General features: G+C 40.9%; 3 protein-coding genes across 7 annotated transcripts in view; 2 read left to right on the forward strand and 1 right to left on the reverse strand.

The window, feature by feature from the left end:
• The window catches only part of LOC117539456 (RING finger protein 207-like), a 34,485-nt gene extending 32,693 nt beyond the window's left edge, over positions 1–1,792 (reverse strand). The window contains exons 1-3 of the mRNA XM_034205648.1: positions 1,727–1,792; positions 1,557–1,614; positions 1,177–1,367 (exon numbers count right to left, since the gene is read on the reverse strand). Coding sequence (XP_034061539.1) covers positions 1,177–1,367 — 191 coding nt within the window. The 5' untranslated portion in view covers positions 1,557–1,614; positions 1,727–1,792. The remainder of the gene's footprint in view (positions 1–1,176; positions 1,368–1,556; positions 1,615–1,726) is intronic.
• A 1,038-nt stretch (positions 1,793–2,830) lies between these two features.
• rpl22 (ribosomal protein L22) lies at positions 2,831–8,184 on the forward strand. Its single transcript, XM_034205646.1, has 4 exons — positions 2,831–2,923; positions 3,333–3,443; positions 3,610–3,734; positions 7,988–8,184. The coding sequence occupies exons 1-4, from the start codon at positions 2,912–2,914 to the stop codon at positions 8,130–8,132; spliced, it is 393 nt and encodes a 130-aa protein (XP_034061537.1). The 5' UTR covers positions 2,831–2,911; the 3' UTR covers positions 8,133–8,184.
• A 911-nt stretch (positions 8,185–9,095) lies between these two features.
• The window catches only part of chd5 (chromodomain helicase DNA binding protein 5), a 66,796-nt gene continuing 53,640 nt past the window's right edge, over positions 9,096–22,251 (forward strand). For 2 of the 5 annotated variants that reach the window (XM_034205611.1, XM_034205615.1), the window contains exons 1-2: positions 9,096–9,495; positions 18,396–18,547. In XM_034205611.1, the coding sequence (XP_034061502.1) occupies positions 9,429–9,495; positions 18,396–18,547 (219 nt within the window). In that variant the 5' untranslated portion in view covers positions 9,096–9,428. The remainder of the gene's footprint in view (positions 9,496–18,395; positions 18,548–22,251) is intronic. The other 3 variants (XM_034205613.1, XM_034205610.1, XM_034205612.1) reach the window with 2 other exon arrangements.

Genomic DNA, 22,251 nt, shown 5'->3' on the forward strand with positions numbered 1-22,251 from the left:
CACATGAGCTGCTCAACAAGCAGTTGTCACTAATATACAATGGTAATTCCTAATGACATACAGGTTACTGTACTGTGGGTGTCTGCTATGTGCTGGCTGTTCCCTTTAGTTATAAAATATATATTTTAATGTATGATTTTTTGTGCATGTAAAATGCCATGCCCACACTGAAAAGCAAATTCCTTCTGACATAAAAAAAAGCATCATCCAATCAATAAAACGAACTAAGGCACATGACAAAAGCAGTTGAAAATAATGCAGTGAAATCAAATCTCATCATCGCTGTTTAATTGTCTGCATCCACGCAGGAGCAATCCCAACATCTGGGTCAAATTGTATCTGTCGAAATAGAAAAGACCCCTGTTATACTCACTGTAATACAGCTCATTTTCTCTATACAACACATCACTGTTATTCCCTGTATTATACACAGACCTGAAGGTAATCACGGTTCATTCCTTAATAGGGGAGGAAATAGATTGGTATCATGTGACCAGTTTTGATTGCCCTAAGCTGGTGCCAAATAGCAGTATGCTTGGTGACTGGTGTTAGAGGAACTTGCTGGCCTTGTTGAGCGCTGGGGACAAAATGAGAGAGCGTGATGACCCTGCAGCTGCTCCAGCCACTCCGGCCTGCCCTGCCCAGACCGGGCCAGCACCGGGTCCCTGCTGCCCCCTGAAACCAAACCAGAGGGACTTGATGCTCCCTGGAACCAATGGGATTCCCCTCAAATCTCGAACCCAACCAACATACTAATCAATTTATGTGGAACAAATCCCTTGCAGCAAAACTGGGGCCTCTGAGAGAAATGGGAATGTTCACACAACATGGGGATTCAAAGAGCAATATTGTGTTTTAACGCTAATGTAATCATCTTAATCATGTTTGTTAGATAACCTGCTCATTACCTGGCATTTCAATATTATTATATTTGTATGATTAAGTAGCAGAATTGTGATATCCAGATTCAGATATCCTACGTACACCAAAACACACCAATCAAGGTTTGTTTTTTTGTTCAGAAACATGATTAAAACGTTCATAATTTTGATGCATTTTCAACACATTTCCTTGGTAAGTTTGTATAAAAACTTGTTTGCTTTTCCATTGCTTTCTACACTGATAATATACGCTGCCTAAATTGGTTCTGATCCACCTCACAGTGCTATCTCTTACCCACAGAGGGGGCAGCTGAGGCAGTTGTCATTGATCCGGCCTCGCAGGCAGCGGGCACAGAAGATGTGGTAGCAGTCCAACAAACACGGGGACCGGTACTGCTCATGGCACATGTGACACACCAGCGGGTGGACATTGGCACAATCCACATTAAAGAGGTTATCCAAGTTGGTGAAGATTTCTCCTGCCATCTGCAAACAGAGCATGCCAATGATGACAAACTGTGAGAGACAAGTTTGAAAACCAAGCTTTAATGTATGGTATGGTCCAATTATTTCTGTTAATAAAAGTGAGGCTAAGATGACTGCGATATGCAACACTTTCATGATGATAGTCAGATATTAATAAGCATAAACAAGCTTTATTTCTTTGTTGCTTACCTTGTCAGATGTCTAACGAGTGCCGGGGCTTCAGTGACAACACACAATCCAAAGGCGGCTTATAAATAACATCAAATACATTGTCAGCAGGAACATTATACCCAGAAAACAAATTATATTGTAAATGCAGAAGGCTAGTCAACAGAAAGCAGAGAGAGCCACTGTCTTACCTTTCAGTTGTGCTATCAGCTACCCCCAGCAGGAATGAGAGCGATGCAGAAACTCTTCAATAGTGGTCCCTCCGCCAGGCAGCTGGCAGCACACACCTCGTGCCAGCCCCCAGTGTCGCCAAAGTGCATAAGGGACATTTAATAGTGCAGTGCCATGGAGATGAAAAATACAGTTGTCCTATTTCTACTGTCACTCTGTTGTTACGTCTTGAACTCAAAGGCAGGGTGACCGGTAGGGTAGGTGTGGAAAATAAAGCGTTACAAATATTGTAATCTGCTGCAACATTGAAAGAAGATTACTTTTAATGTATCACTGACGCATTATGTTTCATGCCTTCTTTGAGTTTTGGAAACAACTTTTTAGAAAAAGTAATTCTCATTTAAGCTTAGTTTTTGTTATGTTGCATTAGAGCAATTACATAATTAAAGAAAAAAAGAAGTTTCAATTCTAATTTAACTACAAAAATGTGAGAAAAAGTTCATAACTTTCATAATAATTTCCAACAAACCACATTTTCTTGGAGGGTTAGTGTAAATAAGTGCATATATTAGTGGTAATCATTCGGGGAAATAAATATGTATTTGAAACAACTGCTCAGTTAAATTAATTAACTAATTATTCATTTATATGGGAAACCTTGTCTCTACATATCTTGAAATGTATTCTTCCTAATTTATTTTCAGCTGACTTACAAGGTCAGTTGAAAAACTATTTTTATTTATTTATCTGAAGTGCTGAACACCTTCCCTGTTAACTGTCAACATACATTATGACGTAAAAAAAGCCATACCAGTGTTTACTGTTTGATATCAGTTATAAAAAAATACATGTAATATGTATACTTAAAAAGTTAGTCAAAAAGAAGCTCAGCAAACATTTTTTATGTTAACTTAGTTGAAAAACTACCTAGCAGAAGTTGATAATAAGATAAAGTCTGACCTCTTTCAACCGTTTGTGCCTCATCAATGCCCCCGAGATATAAACAACGTTTCTTGTTTTAAAAAACATATGCATTTGAGCATTATTAGCATTTACGTATGTTACATTTTAAACTATAGCACTGTAAATGTTAAACAAGACTAAGCTAAATCGATCTCAGATAAATCGATGCGATCGATGATGCGGTCGGGTATTATAGCGCCTGCCTAGCCTTTGCTCCTTCCTTTTTGCTGAATGCGTGAGCCATGGCCCCGATTGTGAGTAATAAAACGTCCAAATAAACTGTATACAGACGAACTATTTTAACTTGTTTTTTGCACTCGGCGAAGTATATCTAATTAGTGTACATCAATACAAGAGCCAGGGATGTTTTAGCCTCTTATTGTGGCGTTGTTTACGGTGTTAGGCTAAAGCCACGTTGGGCTAACTGTTTAATGCTAACGGAAGCTAGCTTTGAAACATCGGTAGTTAAGCTTTATGGGTAATACAAAATTTTGAGGAATTTAACTTAAACCGTTTCATTTACAGACTTGGGAACATGATGGCAATCACGTATATGTTGACAAAAGTGAACGTTATAATATAATTCGCCATTTGGGTGTTTTTTAAAGGTTCATATGCCATGTTGTCTGTGAGTTTAAGTAACCCTCTCTTTTCCTGTGATAGAAAAAGCAGGTTGTTAGGAAGACAGGTGGGAAGAGGAAGAAGCAGATCCTGAAGTTCACCCTGGACTGCACTCATCCTGTTGAGGATGGCATTATGGACGCTGCCAACTTTGTGAGTACAACAGTTCAGACATAAAAATGCATATTGTCCATTTTACAGAGTGCAATAGCTGTCAGATACACACAACACTTTGTGCCAAACACTGCATCAGTTCTGTCCAGGTTTGTGTACCAACCCTTGCTGTGTATGGCTTGCTTTTTTCTCTGTACACTTGCAGGAGCAGTTCCTGCAGGAGCGCATCAAGGTTAACGGCAAAGCTGGAAACCTTGGCGGTGGAGTGGTGTCCATCGAAAGGAGCAAGAGTAAAATTGCAGTGAACTCCGAAGTTCCCTTCTCAAAGAGGTACAAAACACCATGCAGCAATTATATGGTCATGCTCTTAAACAGCAGTTATCAAACCTTTTCTGTGGAGCCTCCCTTCTATATTTCCACCCTCCATCACGCATATCCATATACCTAACTAAACGCATATCTAGACGCTTCCCTTGCTTGCAGACTTCTATAGAGCTTGTCAATAATTAATTCATCACGGCAACTTTAGTGTGTGATATCTTATTAAAAACTTAAATGACACACTGTAATGTGACTGCATTACAATGGCACTGCAGCATGCTTCTTGCTGTGTTACAGCATCCATTGCTTTCAAAAGATGTTCTCATAATGACGCTTTTGCACAAACATAATGGGTAACCAACTCCCTGTGAACAAACAAAGAAAATGTCTAGTCCCAGGGTGCTCCCCTTTTATAACTCTGGGCTCTCCTTGGGGTCCCGCCCTGCATGATGGGAACCACTGTTCTTAATGAGGGTGATTCTACCCAGGCAGAAAATATTCCGTGTGACAAAAACCAATATGTCTAATTTGCAGATGTGTTTGTACTAGTCTCCCTGAGCGGTTTGGTTATTGGAATCTCTCAGTAATCTTTGAACGAGAGGAGACTGCAAAATCTTAATGAAATTCATTGAATATAAATGTTGTTTTAATGACATTTGTGTAACCAACGACTGAGTAGAACCCAAATACATGTATTAATGATCATTATCTCTTCTTTGATATTAGTAATACACCACGGTAAATACTCACTCTGGCCGATTCTCAAATGGGGTTTTAAAAGGTTTAGGGTTTACCATAAATGAAAACTGTTGTCGGCCATTTGTCAGCCCACATGCCACGAGGTAAGAACTGAGTTGAAAATAATTGAAAAGGTATATCATCCTCAACTGCATTTTTGCTTTTACCACGAATGAAACGAAGATGGTATAACCAGATTTTCAGTTGGATTAAATTGCTTAAAATGGTCTTCCATAAATATAAGAAGCATCTATTCTGATCAATGTTGTTTGAGTTACTTTATTTATATGAATATGGACACCACATGCATTTGGAATTGTTTCATACATGTAAACTAGTATTTTACGACTTCTGTCCAAAGAAGGCTTTTTAAAATGGAAAATAAAACTCATTCTTGCGTACAAGAAATAACATTCTGAAATAATATTCAAAATGCAGTTTAGAAAAGCATCAATAGAATAATAGTGGTTTTAACACATTTGTAGGCATGTAATCACTTGTGCGTTCCAATTCATATACTACCTTACCAACGCGATATGCCAAGATGTCCTTCTTCATTTGGTAGCACCCTGCAACAATCACTCAGTATTTTCTCGCTGTAATGACTCAGTCCTTTGTGCAGGGGATGTATAGTAGAAGAGGTTCAAGGTGCACTGTTATAATGAAGTAGTATGTCCTTATTGTTACACACTGGATGCAACAGTACATACTTTGTAAGGGCAGCTTCTGTTTTTACAGAAGCCGTTGACCTTTTTTAGTTTACCCTTTGGAAATGGGATATTTAAAGTCACTTCAACAAAATCCAAAGATAATATCCGAACTTACCTTGATAATTGTGTTTTCCATCAAAATAGTCAAGTAGAATTGATTATTTATATATTTTTGGAAGTCTTTTTAGATTATTTAAAATATATATATATATATATATATATATATATATATATATATTAGTGCTGTCAAAATTATCGCGTTAACGGCGGTAATTAATTTTTTGAATTAATTGCGTTAAAATATTTAACGCATGTGCAGAATGGCCCGCCCCATACGTGCCACCAGTGTCAGCGCCAGGGTATGGCTGGGGTAGGCAACACCCATACCAATAAATGGCTTAGCCCCACCATGAGAAATGATGTTAAAGTAAGCAAAATAAAGTCTGCCAACTCGCGCGGAGTAAATTGCACAGACAGCAGTTAGTAGATTGATTTCAGTAGCCACGGTTTTGAATACTTTTGTCACGTAGTGATCGACTTCTCAATAGAACATCTTTGATAATGTCTTCTGGCCAATCAGAATCAAGATAACGGCGTGGTGTTGTTGCAGGAAGTCCCGACGGAGAATACTTTTGCTGTAGTACAGGTAACACATAACTGGTACGCAGGTTATGGAAGTATCTGAAATGCGTACCGTCACTTGTGTCACAAAGCGCATTTGCGTACCGACGTACTTGTGAAGCTTTTCCAGAAGGCGGTTGATCACCGGACGACAGAGTCGGTCTCCGTGTGCACAGACAGGGCTGCTGTTAACGTCGGTCTTTACAACGGAATTGTGCCGAAACTACGCCAACCGGCTGCGGAGGGAGACTCCCCCCTTCACTGGAGAACTGCGCTAAAACAGCTGATCACAACGTTCACACTCTGTGGTCACAAAGTACTCCACTAGCCCCCCCCCTCTGTCGACTTTCCTGAAGTACTCCCCCGTTGATAGAAATCAACACGTAATGAATTAAGACCCCACGGTTTGATGATTGATATAATAATAATACTATAACATAGATACTGTATGTTAAATGGATATATCCGCCTTCTTTCATTTATCTTTCCATTTCCACAACAATACATAAATAAATGGCATATTTTGGACATAGTTCGAATGGTGATTAATCTGATTAATTAATTTTTAAGCTGTGATTAATCTGATTAAAAATGTTAATCGTTTGACAGCCCTAAAATATATATACTCATCAGGGTAGGATTTTCACCGGCGGCCATGCCGTCATGGCCCCTTGGTCTGGCCGTGAAGCCCGAAAATAATTGTACGTCCTACGGCCACCATGGCCTGCGTGCCCCTGATACTATTAACATCTCGGAGTTGCTTTGAACGCGTCAGAACAGTGGTTTCTGAACTGCATTATGCTGCGTTCACAACGGACGCGATGCGAATATACTCATCGCTCTAATCGCTGGAGTTTCACCGCGGCTGTCAGCTTTTTACTCCTGTCATTCAAACAGAACGCGCTGGAGAGGGGGCGGGGCTTATATCATGTAAATACTGTGGTGAAAACCAACTACGACAAAATTAACCGATTTTACCGTGATTTAATTGTAATACACGTTTCAGAATGTTGCCGAAGTAACTACATACTGATAACGGTTAGTAAAAACCATGCTTTGACAAGTGAGCAGGCAAGATGGCAGACGAAACACTTTTAAAATGCGTGTTCCCTGAATGGAGCGATCTCCATCAGATCAGGCTAAACTAACCTGTAGCTGCTCCGTCCAAACTCACAACAACGTCCTAAAGACAGAATTAAAGCAGCGACTGTATTCGCCATGACTCAGACAGTCTGTGGTTTGTACATGTTTAACTTTGTCTAGTTTCTGAACAGATATGAGGAGCTGTGAGGAGTTGATTAAAGAGACTCTCTCACACACACAAACACACACTTTTGCATTTCAAAGTACACTGCTGAATGATGTATGTGCAGAGTTTGACCCTTGAAGGCTGTTTCTTCTGCTCTGAAATGGAATATATTTGTTACATATTAATAGAATTTTATATTTTTTGGATTTGTGAATGAGAGAAGTAGTAGATGGAAAACATACCAAACACTAATTATTCAAAGTAGAGTATTTCATTTTATATACGGTAATACTAAGGAGGCATAGGCCTATATGATGATATAATGTTTGACATTATTGACATTAAAAAGGTGATTTGTTTTCCATGTCATTCGTGTGTTTTTCTTATCAGAAAGTGAAGTTATTTATTTGTAAGCTCCAAATCCAAATGTTTCCCTCAATGGCCTTTGCGCCCTGAAAAAATGTGTGACCCCAAAGGCCAGATGGCCTTGCCCCTAACATGACGGAAATCCAAGCCTGGTACTCATGCATGAAGACTTCCATTTCCGAGTTTGGAACTCCACCACCAGAGGGTGACTCTACCACTGTCTCTCTTACATGGAAAACTTGATATGGAAAACTGAGGACATTACCTGTATATCATCTGGGGCTAGATGATGATGATAATAATAATAATACATTTAATTTGTAACAAATAGGGTTGATTAAAATATAGCTAAATGCACACGGTTGCAGGTGATCATTGGATATGCCAACTTTCAAAAGTGATGTTTGACCTTATTTAGTCCACCCCATTTGTTTAAGCATATTCAAAGACTGCAGACCTGCAAACTGCCTGCTGCTGGTTTAGAGTGTATAAATAATGAATTGGTTATAAATATAGAAAAGCGTTTTACTAATGTACAATGTCTGATGGTTTCCCCTTACCACCTCCTCCACTTGCAGGTACTTGAAGTATCTCACCAAGAAGTACCTGAAGAAGAACAACCTGAGGGACTGGCTGCGGGTCGTGGCCAACACCAAGGAGAGCTATGAGCTGCGCTACTTCCAGATCAACCAGGATGAGGAAGAAGAGGAGGATGAAGATTAAACTTCACGCAACTTCAAATACTTTAAATAAAGTTTCAAAAGAGACAAGACAATCCGTCTCTTTTTTTTATTGTAAAAGTGCTTTCATTTATTTTCTTTAGTCACAAACGGTACAATTGAACAAGAGTATTACTGTTGGCATCTTATTTAGATGCAATTCAAACAAAACTAGCTCTTTTTCGAATATATTTAAGTTTGTTTCTTCTTTGGTAGTTGTTAAATGTTTTTTAAACCTTATTTCTGCTTTAGTACTTTGTACACAAATCTGAGCAAGCAATGCAATTTGCATTAGCCTAAAATGTAACAGATCTTTGCATTATATAAATTGAGAAAATAAGGTTAATCAAAAATAATTAAGGTGGATATAATTAATAGGCTACATTCAAACACAATTGGGACACATTGAACCATAATCTGTCTGTGAGACACTCAGCCCTTGATGTGTGTATTTTGATGGATTAAGTGAAGTTGAGGCTCTTGCTCTCTGTGGTGAGCTCTCTGTGGGGCATCCTGTGTTACAGCTGTGGTAACCTTGACAACAGTTAGACCACTGGCAGTCAGTGCTCCTCTCGCAGCAGGCACCCATCAGGCTGCATTTGTGTTTTTTGTGTCTGCTAAAAAGTGCAATTTTGCAGTTAGGGAGCCTGATACTGAGGCGGCTTTTATCCACATAAGGCGCTAATTGAAAGCATAAATTAGACAAATGTATTAACTGACATGGAAATGTTCACTTAAGACATAATGGTGGTGTTTTAACTCCCTAAAGTCCGGATTCATATGTATAGCCGGGCATGTGAGTGAATATTAAAGCAGCAGAAGTTTGTCTCTATTCTCCGGACTTCCAGGAGGAATGTTCCGGCGACAGGCGAGGCGGAGTCCGCCTGTTAGCCGCACATGGTGCTGCGTCGCGGGGTGTTTTTTGTTGTTGCACACTGCTAGTTAAAGTGGCCACTAGTAACTAAGCGAGCATGACTAACTAGTTGTGGGTGAAATTATGGGATGCATCGTCATGGCAACAGACCAGACGTCACAATCTGGGCATGTGTGTTCCATTTTTGTCTTTCTTATTTTTCAGACTGCAAGACCTGGATAGAGATCAGTGGAAAAATATTATTTTAAATTTTTTACGCGTGAAGAGAAAGCCCCAGATTCACTCCAAAATTTAAAAATAAAAACATGTTTTTTAACTGAGCGACGAATACATTTGTTTTTGGGTGAAGCCTGGGCTGCGGCGTCTGGAGGGTTAACTTTCAGTATTCTCAGCCTAAAAGGGGGCTTTGGGGGCTATGAGATAAAGATGCCGGGGTCGCTGAGTAATGAAGACGAGGGACAAGACGACATGGATTTTGAAGACGATATGCCAGGTGAGGGAAAAGGGGGGAGGCGGGGTGTCCTTCACATTATGTTTGCGCCGCTACGCCTTGAATGCGGGGAAAAGGGCTTGTCCTGCGTTCCCGAGACCCGAGAGGAAGAGGAGGGGTGGGGTGCAATAAGCAGAGTCATGCTATTATTTTCTGCACGACCTAGTGTCTTAAAGGTGGGAACAGGGTTTTTAGGGTTTCAGCTGTCCCATCATCCAGCCTGATTTGCGGGCATGATGAAAACCCTGCTGCATGTAGGCTGTTTTTCTCCTCACAGGCTGCATGCAAGTGAATGGCTTTTACCTTTTAGACAAGTTTGTTTTCCAGAGATATATTTTTAAACCATGACAATTTATTCGCCTGCTGTGATTTTTCTAGAATGTGTGCGTATGCTTTAAAGTGGATTTGCGCTACAGTGACAACATCCGTGTTGGTTTTGTTATGGATGATGCTCTGCTGTTTCCACTTGTGATCAGGAGGCTGCTCTAACTTTAAATGTTTTTCCAGAACTGCATGGCCGCAGAGGTGTGAAAGCCACGTGTATAGGCTACAGTAAACAGTGTTTATCAAGTGTGGCTTGGTGCCTCTTGACTCGATCATGTGCACTATTGATGGTTAGGTCCCCAACAGCCCCTAAGCTCTGGGTCGGGCACTAACTGAAATGAACTGTAACCCACATTCTTGACACAAAGCTCACTTAGTTCTCATGAAATGTTCATGAAAACCACATTGGTGCAATATTTCATGCTGCTGTTAAATTAATCTGTAAATTAACTACTTTGGCATGGAACCATTAGCCTACATGACATTTTCATAACTTAAAATGTAAATGAGCATGATGCACAGATAATTATATCCTCTTATAAGTTACCCGTCTACAAGACACTTGCCATATTGTGGTCATTTGGTTTTCTTGTTTGTCTTTTTGGAAGTTGTCCATTCTTCCGCATGAGTCTTTGTCCTATAGAATATCTGGTTAAACACTTCATTGGTTAGAGAACCCTTAGGTTAGAGAACCCTTAAATTCACAAAAATATATCTTTCAAATAGTTTAAGATTTCAATTTTCTTCACTGCTGCATCCCGACTTCTGCTCCTCTGGTGATTTTTTCCAATGGTGGGATCAGCTAAAGGCTACAGCTGCCATGCCTTTGAACTTAAACTGCTAACTGGGATGTCTGTCATGCTGAGCCCAGAGCCGGCTTCAGTCGAACCTGATCCTAAATTGCTGAGGATCTGCTTCCTGCTCCAGAGTGTCAGAGGCTGAGGTTATGGAGTGCATTCTACTGGGCAGGAGAACCAGACATCTTTATGCCATGGCTGTAGTGCAATCAATAGATTCATATTTTATTTCATCCCTTGCAGCTTGCTGCAAGCATTAGATGATTTGATGGTCTGATGTCAAGCAGTGGCGTTTTCTCCCGGAGGCCAAGGGAAGCCAGGCTTCCCCTGTTTTTTCGGATTGTAGTTATAATTTAAATAAATAAATACAAACACTTTGTTTTGTTTCGATAATTCTCCTTTGCTGTGTGTTGCTGCCGGCCCGTCTCTCCCCCATTCTCATTGAGTATTTTACAAAGAGTGAAACAAACAGCGCCCCTCTAGATGTTATGGTGAAACAGTAGATTGCACTCACTGTTGCGAGAGGAGGCCAGCCGAATCTAGCTTCCCTTGGTGAAAAAAAATGGAGGGATTGACCAATCAGATGAGGCCCACGTGATGCCCCTGCCAACCTGTGATTGGTCAGGGCCATGCCAAGGGAAGCTAGCCGCCTCTTGCTTCCCTTCAGAGGCGGCTGGCGGCTGGCGATTTGATTGGACACTGCCATCCAATCAAATCACATCAACATCAGTTTTAATACTGTAACTGTCATCACCGCCGTTAGAAATTATCAAGCAAATGAAGCATTATGGAGGGTGGAGATTTGGCGTACTTAATCAAACATAACTTTACTAAACTTCCGCTACAGCAGCAACTACAAATTAAATCAGATGACAGGCCAATGCCCGCACTCGAGCTGTGTGTACGCAGAGGAAAAAGGGAGAGAGTCGGACGTTCAATGAGGACAATTATGTCCGCACGGAGTGGCTAACTGGAAGCGCTAAACTTCAGCGTCTAATTTGCTGGCCATGTCTTCTTTTTGACAAGGATTCGTGCTCCCTGAACAATCCTTGGGCAACTTCAGGATTCATCGACTTTGCCAACCTGTCACGGGCAATTGAGAGGCACGGTAAATCCAAAAATCACATAGATTGTGTGATTGTCTGCATACATTAATAAGTAAAATGCTTAAATTAATAAGGAGAGAGTTTCAGCTGGAGAGTGCGTGCGGACCTGTCGGTTAGATAACAGGCGTGTGCAAGTCCTGCATCTGTGTGATACAAATGTGTGTAAAATGATACCGGGCGCTGTAATCACTCATCTGGTTACGTTATTGACCACCCCCCGACCCAAAAAATGGGCTTCCCCTACATTTTTCCCCACGCCACGCTACTGATGTCAAGGGCAAGACTCAAACGATGCTGTATTGTTTTGCCCTCTTCTCTCCTTTTATACCACAATGTGGAACAGTTTCATAGTTAAAAACAATAGATGGAAATGGAACTTAATAGCATATAAAGCCAATTCAATGTTGTCCCCAGCCATAGGCCTGCTTGCTAAGTGGTGATATTATTTGTTTTAATCTAAATGAAGGTCCTTTGTGGATTTAACAAAGGAACATCCACAGGCCTTCCTGAAAAAGGTACAAGAATAAGTAGAGTCAAAATTATGAAAGCTAATGAATCATTTCCACCAACATGGTTGCCATGGTGCATATCTTGCTAATTGTTCAATGCTCGTTTTAATGATCTTGAGCCTCAAAAGCTTGTTATTTTTGTACCACTTTCACAACAAAGGGGAGACATAAAATAAATGTATAGCGCTTATCATCGGCACAACATTGTTATCTCTTCCCATCATATTTTTTTCTCCTAAATACATGCAATGTTTTTCATAAACCAGATTAATACTTTGAGTATTGCGTTGCGTAGTGTGCAGTATGGAGAGATAAAGACAGAGACAGGGAAGAGCAGTGTTGAGCGGTTGAAGCATCATCTCTGACTGCCAGCCGTTGCCTGGGGGAGAACACAAGCACTAATGCGTGTCCCCAATAACCCGGTAGTTGGTTAAACATGTATAAGAGAGGAAAAGTACAATTTATTATGGCAGGTGAGGGAAGATTTGTGCGTAGTTATCCAGTTTGAAAAATCAAAACATTTCCATGTGTCAGTCTTAATTTGATGTATCTCCGCATAGACATAACTCTGTGTTTCGTTGGCTACATCAAAGGGACACTTTAACACTATTAACCCTTATAATATGTAGAAATGAAAATCAGACACAATTATATTGTGTTTCATTGAAGAGTCTTTGTGTGTTTATCTTATTACTAACCATGAAAATCCATTGTTCTGCTGCTGATAAAGGAAGCAGATTCTTATCAAAGTGACAGACAAGGTCAGGAATGCAGGTCATATTTTTCCCATCATCAAGATGCTTCCATGCAATTAATTTGCTACGATGTAGAAGCATGTTCTAGGGGGACTTCAGGCCCCTAAAAAGCTATTATCTATCACAGTGTTTATTTGTTGTGGCACATAAAGTGTCCTAATTCTCTTTGTTTCACTCCGGGGGATCACCCTGTCACAGATTGTTCCGTTGTGTTTTCTCTTTTAATTGTTTTGTTCTTCCCTAAAATCGCAAGATTATCATGGGCTTTTGTGTGCCTACAAATGTTATCCCCAATTGGAAAAGGGTCTATTTCTGGATCCCTCGCTGTGAAAGTTGACACCATTTTATCCTACTGCACGTGCATGAAGCCTGTGCACGAAAAACATGCTTTTTTTCTAATGTGTGTTTGCAGATGAGCAGTGCAGCATTTCAGTCTCTTTAAATCTCCGTTATAGTGCACACATTAGGATCTTGTGCATATATTATCTATGATAGATATGTTTTTAATGGCGCTATTTGGTCTTTATCCCTCCATCACTTTGATGATTACATTTTCTAATAATAGTCTATGGATGTCTTTGTCTGGAGGCGTTTGAGGCATATAAGCACTTGATCAATGGAGAGAGGATACGAAATGGCTCAGTTTTTCCTTCATCGTGCGTGGCAAGCTATGCTTGCCAACATTAAGTGGGCATTTCCACACGGGGCCAACAGAGAAAGGGCTAATGTGCTTTCCAGTAAACTAGCTTCCTCACTTGGGAGTGGCTAATGAATCTCCCTTCTAATGGGTCAGTCCTGTGGCCAAGCCCTTGCAGGAAGGTCAAAACTGTGTCTGTGCCATCCGTCCACACTTTACAGACGCCTCTTTTGCCAAGTGGAGCTTTGGTCCTCTCTCTATCTGAATCGGTGCCAGACCTCCCTGTGCCACATGACTGAGCGACCCCCCTCCCCACTACTCCACTTCCAACACCTGGCACAGCCCGGTCCACTCACCAAGCAGACAGATTATCATTCCCCTGATGGCTTCCCCTTTGGGGACTTCACAGGCCATTTACTGTAGGCAGGTGTCAGAGTACAAGGCAATGCAGGTGTTAAACACAGGTCTATTTTTTGTTATATAATCAATTGCATTGTTGTCATATTCTTTTGAATGTTAATTACATACATAACAGAGAAACCATTTGTGTATGTGTTCAATATTTTTGGGGGATTTTCAACAACTATGTCACCGATGTTATGCTGTACTTCCAGCACAGGGGTGCTTCTTTGCTAAATGCTAACATGTGCATAGTGACCTGCTAACATGCTGATGTTAAGCATTTATTCTCTATCTTCTTAAATAGCAAATGGACCCCAATTATAAAGCACTTTTCAAGTCTTTGCAACAACTCAAACGCTTTTACATAGGCTACAGTAATTTGCCTATTCACAAACACATTTATACACAGACAGAGGCTAGCATACAAGGTGACACCTGCTCATCAGAAGAGCCTAACATCACACACACTAAAACACTGTTAGCCATGGTATCGGGACTCATTTGGGGTTCAGTATCTTTCTCAAGGACACTGTAGAGGCTTGGGATCAAACCATTGACCTCTTCACTCTACCCCCTGAGCCACAGCTGCCCTTAGTTTAGCCTGTTAGCATGGTTAAATGAGCTGAGGAGGGATTTAGTAAAAAAATACTTAATTATGGCAATGAACTAAAAGTCACACAACCACCAAAGTAATTACAGATCATCTGTAAAGGGACGTTCATATTTTTACAATTTTTCATAGCAATCCATCTGACTGTAAAATATATGATTCAGAATCTACAAATGTTAACCTCATGCCAGGAAAGGAGCACCAGTCAGTAAGATTTAACATCTAGTAATCTGGCATTTTTTTACACATTTTGGTACCAATCCATTTATGTTGACATCTTTTACAGACTAAGACCTTGATCAGCTGATGGTGCTGCAGGAAAGTCAGGAGAATCACCAAAGCATATGATTCGTCCTGTGGGCACCATGAATGTCTGTTCAAAATGTCATGGCAATCCATCGAGTAGTTGTTGAGATATTTCAGTATGGACCGAACGATCTACAGACCAACACTGCTAACAGTAGCATGTTGCCAGCAGAGCTAATACATACCTTGCATGGTCTGCTGCATATAGGTGCACTGTAAAACCTACATCAGTAACACTGCATCATCACTGTCAAGTCTAAGTGATTTATTGTACAGAAAACGGCGCATCTCCATTTGTATCTGAGCCATCCATGTCATCATCTGTTCATCTAAGAGAAATGCAAGGGTTGCCTGGCAGGCGCCTTACATACATCTGAGAGATAAAAGAGCTCCCTGTTTGAGAAACTAAATACATAAACTCAAGGCTTTATTTAGAAATAGAGATATAAAAGAGAGTGAAGCATGTGGATCTCTGTGTGATGCAGAAAATAAGAATAAGGAGACAAAACCTAGATAGATAATCGGTGGTTATCCCGCCTTAATCAGATACTAAACAATCTTTTCTGCAGACGCCTGTGGAGTTTTAGTGTTATAAATGCTGTTTTAGGTGCCTTTGAATACAAAATTACTACCTGCACATTTACATGAACATTAATAATAACTACCAGTGAAACATTGAGTCAGTTGGCAGCTTTATCAGGCACAAAAAGCACAAGGTTCCCCCAATTAACACTAAAGAAGCTGTGACACACTTCATCTTGTGGTCAAAGGAAACACAATGAGCCTGACATTGCCACTGATTAAAGCTTAGAAAAAACGCTGGTGGTGTGTGTGTGTGTGTGTGTGTGTGTGTGTGTGTGTGTGTGTGTGTGTGTGTGTGTGTGTGTGTGTGTGTGTGTGTGTGGTGTACCTCCTGCGAGCTTTGCTTAAAAGAGGATAAGTGGTTGGTGTGGTTTGTGTGTCTACTACACAGGAATCCCTCCTCCCAAACTTCTCACTCCAGCAGGGGAGAGGTAGACTGCATGGCTAGTGTTGGCTGATTGACTCTGATACATGTGCTGCATATTTCATGTCCTTCGTTCTTTCTGCACGAGACACAGAGAGTCAGGGAGACCCGTTCATAGAGTGACGGAGAAAGAAAGACAGGCAGAGAAAGATAACCACCTTTAATCTGTTCATTATCCTAGTTTAGTGTGTTACTACAGTACGATAGAAAGCTGCATAATCACCTCAGTAATTACAGGTCATCTAGATCTAATCACTAAAGCCAGTTGTGTTAATCCTACTGGGAACATGAATGTCTCGACAAAACGTAATGGCAATCCATTAAGTATTTGTTGAGAGAATCGTGTTTGCATGATAAAATGTCGCATAATCACCAAAGTAAATACAGGTCATTAGAATCAGAATCAGAAACGGGTTTATTGCCAGGTTGGTTCACACGTACGAGGAATTTGACTTGATGTCATGGTGCATCTGATAGGGGACATTGATGTTTTACCACATTTCCTTGCTATCCGTTTGACGGTTATAGATTTGACTAGAAACAAAATGTCAATTTAATAGTGGCAAAAGAAAACCAAAGTCAGTAGGATTAAACATCTGGGCATCACTCATTTACACATCTTTTGTATCTGTCAAGCCAGTATGCTGACATATTTCACAGGATAAGAGAACACTTTGACTAGCTGGTGGTGGTGCTTCAGGGAAAGATAGAGGCATTACTCAATCCAGAAGGGTTCATCCTCTGGGGAACATGAATGTCTCTACAGATGTCATGGCCATCCATCCAGTAATTGTTGAGATATTTAAGTCTGGACAAAAGTCATGGATTTATGGCAAAATGCAGATAGACTGAAGGAGACATAAATACAGTCAGAAAAAGAGAACAACCTGTATTCTTTAAGTTGTGTTACATTATAAAAAGTCAGATATTCACCGAAGGAATTTTAGATAATCTGATCAATCTATTTGAATGTTATATATTTTACTCAGAAACTCAAAATGTCAAGGTGGGATAGGAACACCAAAGTCAGTTGGATTTAACATCTAGTGATCTCGCATTTTTTATTACAAAAGTGTTGTACCAATCAATCGTAGATGTTTTTATATATATCATAGAATTAGAGAAGACTTTGACCAGATGGTGGTTGTGTTCAGGTAAATTGGATCCACTGAAGCCAGTTGGGTTCATCCGCTGGGGAACATGAATGTCTCTACAAAATGTAACGGCAATCGATCCAGTAGTTGTTGAAGTTTTTATATATTCCACAGGATTAGAGAAAATCTTTTTGAATGTTATATTTTTTTTCCAGGAACTTAACATTTCAACCTAATGGTAATCAAAGTAAGTAGGATTAAACATCTGGGAATGACGCATTTACAAATGGTTTGTATCAGTCAATCCAGTAGAATCTGACACGGATAAGAGAACACTTTGACTAGCTGGTGGTGGTGCTTCAGGGAAAGATAGAGGCATTACTCAATCCAGAAGGGTTCATCCTCTGGGGAACGTGAATGTCTCTGCAAATGTCATGGCCATCCATCCAGTTATTGTTGAGATATTTCAGTCTGGAAAAATTAATGTACTGAAGAATCAACAGACCATCGCCGGAAGATAGACTGTAGCAGACGGAAAGTTAGTTGGATTACGAGAACAAACTTTAGTTGCATCCTGCGTGTATTTCTCTGCTTGTCTCTTTATAGTGATGTATTGTTTGGGACTGTCTCTCTTCCTTGCTTACTCCTCTGTGACCCACTATGGCGTCACTGAAGTCTTCCGCGCTCAGCAGTCAGCATGTTGGTACACAGCAGCTCTGAGAGAGTACAGCTGACAACCAGCAGCAGGTCGCTTTAGTCCCAGCAAGCGTTAAAGCTGAAGATATGCTCAGTATACCTCAGTGGTCCTCCGGGGAGTTCCCATTTAGCTGCGGGGCAGGCGCTCCATCTATTTGTGCTTTGATGGGCAAAGTTGATCCACACTCAATGATGTGTGTTTATGAGGTTTATTTTGCCAAGTGCTCCTGCTGGTCTGGCAACGATTCATTGTTTTTATTTTCAAAAATAGACTGGCTGACTTTTCACTGTGTTTTCTCGTTTCACGATGCAATATCTTCACATTGATTCCTATATACAGTATATATAATATACACATACATATACAATATATAACTTACAATTATGTAAAACTAAGGAAAGAGGCAAATCTTCTTATTTTAAATGATGTAAACAGTAAATGTTTGCAATTTTAATTTGCCATTTGACTTTTTGTATTATTTAATCATCATTTCATTTTTACCTTCTGTTGATCTTCTGCATTTGTCAATTTAGCCTAAAGATGTTAGGAGATGGTTTGGTTCTCATATACTCTAATGCCAAATGTCAGAATGTATCGTCTCTACTACATTATGTACTACATTGTGTCCTGATCAGAAAATGTTTGTTGTTTCGGTTCCAGATGATGATGACGAAGGTGAGCGCAACACCGTTCCCCTCACACCCCTCGACAGCTTCTTCTCCGACAGCGACTCCCTTAAACAACAAAAGAAGCAGAAGCCCAAAAAGATGAAAGAGGGCAAAATGCCCAAAGTAAAGAAGAGGAAAAAGGAGGTAAGATGTAATTCCCACTCAACACCATTCAGTCTTGACCTCGGACACAGCGGCTTTGTGGCTCCGCTGCGTTGTCTATTTGTCCAAACCACTGCTCTTTTGATGTCTCTGCAATTGGATCAAAGGTGTATTTTGGCTGCTGCGCTGCCTCTGTAATCTAAATGAGAGGCAGCGAACTGTCTCAGGCTCAGAGGAGGCTGGCAGCAGCGTCGCCGTCACTGCCAGTGTCAGTTTAGGGCACCAAGGCACACTTTGGAGTGGAGATTTGTGCCTGTGGTGTCGGTGTAGATGGCAGAGATTGTAGTTCAGAAGTACAGCGACTGCGCCAAGCTAGCATTGGGAGTCAGAGCTGTGACAGACATTAGTTTCCAATGTTAGGAGAACAGGTCAGAGGTACATTAGTCTCAAATATTTCCACAGAGTATTGAGCTGCTTCCAACATTCACACTAGTGACTTCATTCAACCAGATTTGTTATGGTTATATCACTTAGATTAAGCTAATCACAAAGCTTTTTAATCTAACGCATTGAGCTAGCATTAGCTATCATTACCTATAGGTGAAAAAAACCCTAATTGATTGAGTTGAGCCATGGTGTGTGGTAATGCTTTCATATTTATATTGGCCCTGCTATGGTCTAGGGGTCGGCAACAGGCGGACCGCGGTCTGGATCCGGACCTAGACGCCAACCTATACGGACCCGGACCTATAATCAATACATTAATAGGGGATTTCAATTTTGACGGGGCGATTCCATTTTAACTGCCACCGACAGGGGGCGAAAGAGACGAGTGAGCGATACAGGGAGAGAAACACAGAAGAAGAGACAAGAGAGCGGCAGAGAGAAGCGGAGAGGAAAGTGAGTGAAGAGAATAATTAGCGATACAGGGAGAGAAGCGGAGAGGAGAGTGAACAGGCGTGTTAGCCGCAGACAGGGAGAGACAAATAATTACACATGGCGCTCTCCAAGAAGAGGAAAGTGGACAATGAGAACAGAGCTTTTAACCCTGAGTGGACTCATTCATGTTCATCCTGCCCACTGGGAGCACAGAACCAGTGTGTCTCATTTGTTCAGAGACCGTAGCGCTCATTAAAAGTGTCAAAACGCCACTATGAGAAAAAACACAAAGTGTTTGACCAAACATTCCCTCAAGTCAGAACTGAGGTCACAAAAATTAAGCAGTCTCAGAGCCCAATATGATCAGTCCAGCAGGATCAAAAATAAAACTAAATATCGTTCCAGGGCAGGCTAACCGAGGCTAACCAATGAGCACCTGGATGTGTGTATGAGAATGGCCCTGACACCTCCAGCTCAATTCTCGCACTGAATAAAACAAAGTGAGTGAGGGACTGCAATATAAGAGAGAAAGAAAGATAAACTTTAAAACTGTTCAATTGTTATGATGTGTAAAGACTGATATTGTTCTATAATCGGCTGAAACTGTTAAGTCATGATGTGAAACGGTTAACAAAGAAAAAGGGAAACTCAAGCTGCTGCTACACTTTATTTTATTTATCTAAAATTAAGCACTTATTTTATTTTCTCTATTTTATTTGTAAATGGAGCCCGAGAGGAACATTACATGAATTGTACTTTCTTTTTTTGATTGGCAGTCAGTTGTTGATTACATGCAGACATTGATAAAGCTACAGGCTACTTCAATATATATCACACTAATTCATAAAGCAAGTTAGACATTTTGATGTTCCGGACCTTTGCATGGGGACATTTTCTCTAACTGGACCTCGTTGAATTTTAGTTGAATACCCCTGCTACACTGTCTTCTAGAAGTTCAACTTGAGATTTCCGCTGTGGGAAACATCTGGTTTGAATGCTGCTCAATTCTCCGACATGGTCACCAGCAGCTGCGTACTTTGTCTCTGCAGCCTTTGGTATTGGGAAAGTAACATACAGTTCAAATACTATATGATACTTTGATACTAGTTTTCTTACTAGCTTCAGCTGGAAATGAGGTCAATGACAGCAGAGATTGTAGGCTGGTGCTACACCATATTATGTGACAATAGTATTGTGTTTAACTCTATTTCCTCTTGATTTGTGTTTTTGCTTGCTTTAACACATCAGTCCTACCCCAACCATCTTCACGACTCATAACTTAAACTCATAGTTTACAACTCACAACCCTAGAGACTGACTTTGTCACAATACATCTTGTCGAGATAACTAATCCCTAATTATGTCACAGGATTTGAAGAGCTTCTGAAAACCTAGACAATGAGCTAATGGAGAACTGCAGCGGGGTATGTCATTGTTAACAACGCTTTTTTAATTACACATGTTTAAATGCTCCACTGTTACCATAACATCAAGGGTAGTGTGACAAACAAAGGCAACATCTCATGAAGTCAGCCTCGACCTTGCCTGAAAAGTGTCATCTACCTTAGCCTTTCCTGGCACTTTAGCCAAACTCAGATGCCATAAGATGTTGTCCTCAGTGGTTACAGGAATTCCCTGTATTCCCAGAGCATTTTCCGCACGTGTTGACGATGGCTGTAACAGTGTCAGTGACACAGCCAGGATGTTCCCCTCTGCTGGCTGGAGGTGCCGGCAGTGCTGCGAGGAGCTTGGCCGGCCAGCCTGCCACCCGGCCCCCTGGCTGCCTATGGTAAACACTGAGCTCCGGGTCTCACTGAGCTAATGAGGGGGGGACTCCCTCTGACACTCTCCTCCCTCTCTCTCTCACACACAGGCTCTGCTCTGTATTCTCCTCTTTCTTCCCTCGCCTCTCGCCTCCCACATGCATCACCTTACTTTGCCTTGATCGTGATGTGATTGCCTTTGGGTCACAGCAAACTGCAAATCCTTCCTTTGTTATTTCTTTCTTTTAATATTGTTGAGAGATCTTAATTAAAGGGGCCCTATTATGCTCATTTTCAGGTTCGTATTTGTATGATGTGCCTCTGCTGTGACATGTTTCCATGCTTTAATGTTCAAAAAGCCCCTGCTGTAGCACATCTTTTCACCCTCTGTCTGAAAACAAAATATAGAAATGAGGGTTTTACATAGTGATGTCATTATGTCACATAGGTAAACAAAAGACTTCAATGGAGGTTTTTCCGGCAGGTGGGGAGTGTGTGGGAGGGAAACTCTTCAATATGGGGATTTTAGCCTTTGGTGACCATTTACATTCACACAAACCTATATAGCAGTCTAAGGGGAAGGGACAACCCCAAAACGCATAAAAGGGCCTCTTTAAAGTGTAATGTGTGTAACATAAGTTGATTTGAATGGCCTGTGACTGTAAACAATAAGACAGAAGAAGAAGAAGAGGAGGAGGAGGGCTAATGGAGCAAGGTGATAATGGGGGTGAAGGTAGGCAGAAGAAAGGTAGGAGGTGAAGATGAAGGGGGTGTTTTTCTTTCTTGCTTTTTCTCCCTATTATTTCTCCCTCACTCGCCCACTGAGGAGCCGCTGCTGCTGCTGCTGCTGCTGCTGCTGCTGCTGCTGCTGCTGCTGCTGCTGTAATTCACTTCCAATCATTCCCCAAAGGTTAGTGCCAGACAGGGGCCAGAAGTCAATTGGGGTCAGAGACTGTCAGTGGAACATCCCAGTCTCCGGTCAGAGCTGCTGGAGAAAGACTCTCATCTGCAGGGAAACACAGCCACATTGTGGAAATGAAAGGATGTTCTGTTTCCATTTCAACAAAACAACTACTACAAAATCAAGGGAGTTTATAGAGGGCA

The sequence above is a fragment of the Gymnodraco acuticeps genome, unplaced genomic scaffold (assembly GCF_902827175.1).
Source record: "Gymnodraco acuticeps unplaced genomic scaffold, fGymAcu1.1, whole genome shotgun sequence".
NCBI classification, from domain to species: domain Eukaryota; kingdom Metazoa; phylum Chordata; class Actinopteri; order Perciformes; family Bathydraconidae; genus Gymnodraco; species Gymnodraco acuticeps.

Bases quoted from the DNA above. Each gene is read 5' to 3' on its own strand.
- rpl22 (XM_034205646.1), top strand. The intron at 3,444-3,609 runs GTGAGTACAACA...GTACACTTGCAG, and splicing joins TTATGGACGCTGCCAACTTT to GAGCAGTTCCTGCAGGAGCG. The intron at 3,735-7,987 runs GTACAAAACACC...CTCCACTTGCAG, and splicing joins GAAGTTCCCTTCTCAAAGAG to GTACTTGAAGTATCTCACCA.